Source organism: Hyalella azteca, unplaced genomic scaffold (assembly GCF_000764305.2).
Source record: "Hyalella azteca isolate HAZT.00-mixed unplaced genomic scaffold, Hazt_2.0.2 contig12030, whole genome shotgun sequence".
Lineage (NCBI taxonomy): Eukaryota > Metazoa > Arthropoda > Malacostraca > Amphipoda > Hyalellidae > Hyalella > Hyalella azteca.
Window position 1 is genome coordinate 288,144 of NW_025942000.1, and position 8,314 is coordinate 296,457.

Genomic DNA, 8,314 nt, shown 5'->3' on the forward strand with positions numbered 1-8,314 from the left:
ACAGCGTGAAATTTCCATTGTGCACTTGGTTTAAAAAGCATCCTGTTATGGCTTAAAAGGATCCTCATGTAGCTTAAAAGAGTCCTATTCCTTTTGAATTAAAATAATTTTATTTTCAAATGGAGAATGAAAGCATTTGTATGACATCCTTCTCTTTCGTCCTGCCTATTGTTTTATGAAGTCTCATAATGCATGAAAATTTTTAATATCCTGAATCTTCTTTGAAATTTTTCTCCGGCATGCCTATCCACATTTCCTGTCCTCACTTCTGTACTATAGCCCTCATTCCTTATCTGATACCACGATACCAGATGCATTCGATGTGTGGAACCAACGGCCAACGATTGAACCGCTCGAAAATAGCGGAGCTGCTTTAATTGCAATTTTTACGCAGAAACGGACCAGCAAAAGATTTATTTTCTGGTGGTTGGGTTGCTGTTTAATGCGTTGCGTGCCGGCACATAATCTTTAACAGACTTCAGGTTCCAAAGATGCAATGTGAAAAGTTTTGAAAAAATGAGTGATATTTTGTAACAATTTCTGTTTTTCCTTGTATCATCCTTATTCAGTTTGTCCAGGCTAAATTTCAGGTCAACACCACGTACAGTTAGGGTCATTCTACATTTATTGTAGAATGTATTGGGAAATAAGAGCCATGCATCTTTTTAAATGCATTATTTGTGCGCGTTAGTGATAGACGTCGCGATTCGCAAACTCACAGCATATAAATAAAAAACAGTATAAAATTAAACAAATGAAAAAAATAATTTAAAAACCACGTTTTCTTTACGGACAAAAAAGAAACATTAACTTTTTCAGTGAGTTATCCTAAATTTTATTCTTGATCTAAAATTAAGTCTAAAATTTATTTTTTTTTCAAATCTTATGCTGAGAAAACACAAAAAAACGTGGGGCGGGCCTTAAGATACATCCATTACCAAGTTTACCATTACCATAATAGTTACCATCCATTACCATAATAGTTAGTCTGTAGCTCCTCAAAATGATATTTAGATCTTCACAGTGCCCGCCCACGTTTTTTTTGTGTTTCATCAGCATAAGATTTGAAAAAAGAAACTTTAGACTTCATTTTAGGTCAAGAATAAAATTTAGGACAACTCACTGAAAAAGTTGATGTTTCCTTTTTGTCCGTTAAGAAAACGTGGTTTTTAAAAGTTATTTTATTTGTTTTATTTCATTGGTTTTAGTCTTGTAACCACCAGAAAAACATGGTTTTAAAAGATGTTTTTCATATTTATTTATGTTCTACTTTTTAGTACAATACTTTTAATATTTAAAAGAAAATCTCAGCAGCACGGCACACTAAAAGTCTGATCTTTCGACAAAAAAAAAAAAACTCGATTTCCAACCGTGAATTTTTTTCTATCCATACAAAAGTCAGTCAATTAATTTAACGATTTCAACTATAAACTTATTACTTCTGATGATCAAATCTTGAATTGTTAGGCAGCATAAGCAAGCATGCCAAATTTCAAGTTTCTAGGATCTTCAGAAGTGCTATAAATTAAGGTTTGAATTTTTGATGACAGACAGACGGACACGAAGCGAAGAGAAAAAAAACGTGGTAAAAAGAAAAAAAAGGTGCACATTTGAGCCATTTGACCGGTTCACAAGGAGAATATTAATGTGAAATGGAACAAGGAACTATAGAATAGAGTAAATGATTGCGAAACAAAATTTGTAGTCATGATGAAGGAGAATTCTTTTGGTCTTGGATAAAGAAAATAAAATTTCATAACAAGCCATTTTACCTAGTGTTTTTAATTAGGACTCGCGCTCGAGAGTTTCTCTACAATCAATCTTGATATAAAGCTCAGTCATACTTGATTTGTTTTTCGATCTTTTCATTTTATTGAATCTGAATTCAAGTCTTTAACACAAGAAATAAGTTTCCATGTTACTCGATTCGTTGCAATTACTCGCAATAACTCTTCGTATTTTTTATTTACTGAATGAAGTTTTTTCTGATTACGAAATTTTGAGCGCTATTGCATTATTCTGTTTCAAAACAGCTGGCGTTCCGGTCCACAACGGCCACCGCATCCGCGCTCCGGCAGGACGTCCGCAAAATCCTGCAGGTGCCCTCATCCAACAATCCGGCGTTCCCGCCCTCCATAGTTTCTGCTTTGCGATCACCCGGACTGCTCCCGGACTCAAAATCCGGTCACCCGGACTCCCCTGTCGCTCTGGCCAATTCTGTGAAAGGTTTGGCCGCAGGGGGCGATTTATCGGCGCTGGAAGCGGCCATGGCCTCGGTTATCACGGCCAATGTGGACAGCCACGATCTCACGCAAAATGTTGAGGTAAGTACGCATCATCACGATCCTAAATTAATATCACTACGGGAAATAAGTGAAAAATTGTCCAAATTACTCCTCCACACGCGCCTGAATAAATCTCACTCGAAGAAATAAGGGAAAAATTATCCAAATTGCGATGCTTTTTTTGTCCTTGGTTGGGTCGTCCTGACCTAGTTTTGCCAGGCGTACCAGTGCCGTATGGTGTATCTATGCTGGCGATGTGGTTGAGGAAATGAGCCACAATTAAGACAAAAAGACAGATTATTTTTTTGGGTGCTGCGTCGGACAAAATTAGAAAAATGTAAAATAAAAATATACAAAAATATAAAATGGAAAGACCGTACAGTGAACGAGGAAAGTTCAATTACTCCAAATGAAGCTCAAATAAAAAAATAGACCATACGCTCATCTAATCTACTTTTGCGCTATGATGCTCGTCGAAACATCTTTTACGAACGTCAGACATTAACATCACATACAGAACATCACACACCGAACATCACACACAGTATATCCTGTCTCTTATACACATCTAGATGTGTATAAGAGACAGGTACTATAGCCCTCATTCCTTATCTGATACCACGATACCAGATGCATTCGATGTGTGGAACCAACGGCCAACGATTGAACCGCTCGAAAATAGCGGAGCTGCTTTAATTGCAATTTTTACGCAGAAACGGACCAGCAAAAGATTTATTTTCTGGTGGTTGGGTTGCTGTTTAATGCGTTGCGTGCCGGCACATAATCTTTAACAGACTTCAGGTTCCAAAGATGCAATGTGAAAAGTTTTGAAAAAATGAGTGATATTTTGTAACAATTTNTTCTATTCTATTCTATTCTATTCTATTCTATTCTATTCTATTCTATTCTATTCTATTCTATTCTATTCTATTCTATTCTATTCTATTCTAATCATCACCCACAGAATGTAACGAACACAATGCCACGCATTATCGTGAATGTTGAGACTAGTTTCTAGAGAACATCGAAAAACAGTGCTGACATTTTTTTTCTCGATTTTTCTAGAAAAATCGAGAAACAGCGCTAATCCATTAAATCGTGACCAAAGTGACAGTAATTCTACTAATGGTTCAAATAAACCATGTATTTCTAACGTAGGCCCTTTATTTTCCTGACAATAGGCGGTACGTCAATTTACAGACTTGTTTTACAGACCACATTGGTCCTGAGCTCTGACTTGAAATTGATCGATTGCACTTCAATTCACGACAATTTTGTTTGAGAGGCGACATCCAAGAGATTTTATTGCCTTTTTCCTGAGCTATAAAGAGACTTTGACCTTACGAAGTATCCGAAATGACAGTTTGGGTCTTAGCTGTTCTAGGCTAACCTGTTGAGACTCTTCTTGACTTAAGGCGGGACGATGTAGAGGCAATTGTCTTCTTAGTCCAATAGCCTGTTATTTATCTCAGTCAGTTCTTTTATATTGAAATATTACACAGAAGCCGCACGTCTTGATAATGTTGCAATGAAAATTACTCCACTTGAAAATTAAAATCTTGCTCATGCATAATGTATTTATAAGGTGTACATTTTAAAATGATCAATTCGGATTCATAAGCGATTGATAGATAATATATTCCGCAATCTGATCAAATTCAATGCATTACAGAATGAAATGAGGCTCAACTACGTTTATTACAGTTTGATAATCGTTAATAGGAAAAATATAGTTTGTAATTTACAGTTTCTTTTGTGTTTATGGTTATTTCTATGCTATTTATCTTTCCTATTTAAAAAATTTAAAGGATTTCTAAATGATTTTTAAAGAATTTTTCATGTCAGACTTTATATAGAGTATATTCGCCACTAATATTCTCATTAAACAAGAAATTTTCCATCTCATAGGACGTGTGCCACCAAATCTGGGCGACGCTCTACGACTACCCAGGCCTGAAGACCTGCGAGGGCTTGCTGCGCTACGTCAAGGACTGCGTCCGTGTAGCCTGGGGACTGGTGAACCAAAGTCCCCCGTACTGCATCGAATACGAGTCCCGTGCCTACAATGACAACCTGCACGTGCGTTTCCATACCTCCGACCCTGATACGACCACCATCCACACGTATCTCTGGCCGGCGCTGACGGAGGGAGTGTCAGGGCCGTGTGTGCAGAAGGGGGTTGTCATCACCTAGAATATCTCTGGCCGGCGCTGAATGAGGGAGTGTCAGGGCCGTGTGTGCAGAAGGGGGTGGTCATCACCTAGAATATCTCTGGCCGGCGCTGACGGAGGGAGTGTCAGGACAGTGTGTGCAGAAGTTAAGGGGTTGGTAATCACTTAGAACAGTTATTAGAGATCAAATACTTGGTATTATGCACACATAATTTACAGACGATATATAATCAAGGGCGAAAATTTTTAGGTGGAAAATATGCTCGATAAAAAATGTATGAATATTTGTTGAGTATAAATAGCTACAATTTCAAAAATTATCTATGGTTCGCACAAGAAGTATATTATAATCAGTGTTTATAATCTAAGAAGTTCTATGTGGAAATGTCTTAATAGTATATGAGGAATAAGTTAAAATAGTTCGTATTGTGAACATCTTGGTACAACAAGGGCTGTCGGAAGTTGAACGATGTCTATTTTAAAAATGACTTAGGATTAAATTATCTTGAAGCGAGAGAATCTTATAAAAAACAATGAATATTTACTTACAAATAAAAAAACTTTGACTGATAAAAGCTCAGAGTTCAGAAACTGATTTTATACGAATGTGAGAAACACAACCGAAAATATGTTTCGATGAATAATTTGTGATGAACAGGCCTGTTTGCCGACAAATTATAAAGAGAAAATTGCATTTTATTCGTAAAAATTCTTGCAATCAAATGTTAGTTGTTCGTTAATATCATCACAATGCAGCTTATTATCCTTCTTGATCCCAATGTTCTTAACATTCTCAATTATATAAAAATTATTGCGCTTTTCAGGTACGGAAATTTCAAGTCTTTTTTCATTGCGGGAGAAATTTGGTTTGTCGACGAGTAAGCGTGGATAATTGAATGATGTTAAATTGTTTAAGGGAGAATTTCCAAGCTCTTTTTAAATGTATAAGCTTGAAATAATAAATATTAGATCTAGTAAAAGGCTGCCTCAGCAACGTATCTTCTATTATGTATATCTAACTCAGCTCTGAAGAAACTTTTTTCTCGAGTTTAGTTCACTAGTTTATTATAAGCCTCATACTTAAATAAGAATCGCATATACAAATTGTTCTTATTAGAAATATTTTTTAGTATTATATAATGAGTTATTTCTTCTTATTAAACTTACTTTTACTAAGCATTTAGGACGAATAATTCCTGTACATATCCGTCCTATAACAATACAAGTTATTGTACATATCCGTCCTGCAGTAATGCATGTATGCGCGTTAAGAAATACTTTTCGATGGCCATAATCCATTATACAACTTATAGAATTAGTTGATGCATTCTCAGTAACATTGACATGCAGGATGAATTACATGAGACGTTCTCGATAAGTTTCTCTAAGAGCTGTAAATTTTTATTGAATATGGTTCGAAATAAAATGTTAACCAATAATATTAAGTTTCAATAAATTCGCTCCTATGTTAATTGCGTAAAATTTTCCTCGTACTGTCACTGTTGCTAACAAGTTTCTGCGATGTGGAATTGGCACAACGAGCGAAATGACCACGGAATAAATGACAGATAATCAATATATTTTGCATCACGAAACAACAGATAATCAATGAGTTACGCATCACGAAAATTCGTTTCGCGAAAATTGATGTGACAAACGAAAAGGAAAATAGAACGAAATTAGTGTAGTATAGTAGAAAAATGAAGTCAGTGGACTGCAGATGCAGTGGCCCCACTGGACTGCAGATGCAGTGGCCCCACTGGTCTGCAGATGCAGTGGCCCCACTGGTCTGCAGATGCAGTGGCCTCAGTGGACTGCAGATGCAGTGGCCTCATTGGACTGAAGATGCGGTGGCCTCAGTGGACTGCAGATGCAGTGGCCTCAGTGGACTGCAGATGCAGTGGCCTCAGAGGACTGCAGATGCAGTGGCCTCAGCGGATTGCAGATGCAGTGGCCTCAGTGGACTGCAAATGAAGTGGCCTCAGTGGACTGCAGGTGCAGGCACTTCAGAGGATAGCAGACGCAGTGGCCTCAGTGGACTGCAGATGCTGTGGCCTCAGTGGACTGCAGGTGCAGGCACTTCAGAGGACAGCAGATGCAGTGGCCTCAGTGGTCTGCAGATGCAGTGGCCTAAGTGGTCTGCAGACGCAGTGGCCTCAGTGGACTGCAGATGCAGTGGCCTCAGTGGACTGCAGATGCAGGAGCCTCAGTGGTCTACAGATGCAGTGGCCTCAGTGGACTGCAGATGCAGTGGCCTCAGTGGTCTGCAGATGCAGTGGCCTCAGTGGACTGCAGATGCAGTGGCCTCAGTGGACTGCAGATGCAGTGGCCTCAGTGGACTGCAGATGCAGTGACCTCAGAGGACAGCAAATGTAGTGGCCTCAGTGGACTGCAGGTGCAGTTCTTGGACTACAAATCTTCGTAATTAGTTCAGGTCACAGAGGGACGCCGGCGACACGCCGGACTCTTCCACGTGCAGAAAGAGACGAGGTTACAGAAAAATGTTTCTTCCCATTCACCTTTTTAAACCGTGCAAAAAAACGAAAACAGATACGAATTGGGCAGTGAAAAAATCTTAACGAATGTCAGTTTATTGAAAGGTAATGAAAGACGAAAAATGTGATGGAGTTGGTATTTTGAAGTGATTAAAATGTGAGGATAATTATAATAAATTTATGGCGTGTTAAACTAATAGTTTTCCGTGAAAGGCCGTGGACTGTTGGAAAATGGTTTAAAATGTAGAAGTAGCCAGGTATATGTCAGGGCTGAAAGCAACTATGAGTCATAATATATTCATTAGTGCATGGTTCAGTTAATCAAAGCTCTTATATGACCCACCTATGAATAACAATATTCACACAGGATGCAATAATTCTCTAACCGATCGTATTTGTGTGCACTAATACAAATTAAAATGAATGGCTCATATTGCCCATGTATTGACATATTTTTTGTAGCTAGCCTCTATTATGCCGCCGGTCTAACTGGGTCTTGATATCCCAGACATGGATAAAAATTTCATCACTAGTTGAACAAACTTTTATAAAATTCCTCGACATTTTTTCTAATATCCAGCTACATTTCATTTCTGAACCTCCGCTCCTCTAGTAAAGGGAACATCCCCAGCGTTGAATGGTCTTTCTTGAAGCCGTAATAAATTAGCAGGAAATCTTCAATTCTTAGAAGACTTTAGTCGCGCTCGTGGCGACATTCGCGTCATTCTCCTCATCAGACATGCAGAGGTTGTGGCCCAGACCTTCAGCTCCCATTCTTCCATTTTACAACATGCGAAAGCTACGCCAGATTTTACAACATGCAAAAGCTACGCCACATTTTACAACATGCAAAAGCTACGCCATATTTTACAACATACGAAAACTACGCCATATTTTACAACATGCAAAAGCTACATCATATTTTACAACATACGAAAGCATCGTCATATTTTCGAGCCATTTCGCCATCGGGTGCAATGTCGCAAAATGAAGGCCGTTCTATGAGGGACGTTTGTGGCAGAGATCTGGAGGCGTCAGATTCCAGCCACGTCTAAAATGGTTTGCCTTCAAACCTTTGGTCATTTTGGGGAGAATTTTTTACGTCCTAAAGTGGCTGGTTTGGGCGAGGTGTTGTTTCGTGAAGTTTACAAAGCCCTCGAGGGCGCCGATGCCACAAACCTTGCAATTTTGAGCGTAAATGTCACGTTTTTAGCTCGAGAAATTGAAGTTTCGCTCTTTAGAAGTTTTATGTTATATATAGTCGGGGAAAACTTGTGGCATTGGACGCTACATTTCATTAGTTGTTATAGTAACTTAACTTCGGCATTGGCTTACTAAAGTGAAAGGTCTGAGACATCTTTAG

At 38.5% G+C, this 8,314-nt stretch overlaps 1 protein-coding gene across 1 annotated transcript in view; it reads left to right on the forward strand.

The window, feature by feature from the left end:
• Positions 1–5,914, forward strand: part of LOC108671954 — a 59,080-nt gene extending 53,166 nt beyond the window's left edge. Inside the window, exons 7-8 of the mRNA XM_018159555.2 lie at positions 2,034–2,324; positions 4,194–5,914. Of these exons, the coding sequence (XP_018015044.1) occupies positions 2,034–2,324; positions 4,194–4,478 (576 nt within the window). The 3' untranslated portion in view covers positions 4,479–5,914. The remainder of the gene's footprint in view (positions 1–2,033; positions 2,325–4,193) is intronic.
• The last annotated feature ends 2,400 nt before the right edge of the window (positions 5,915–8,314 follow it).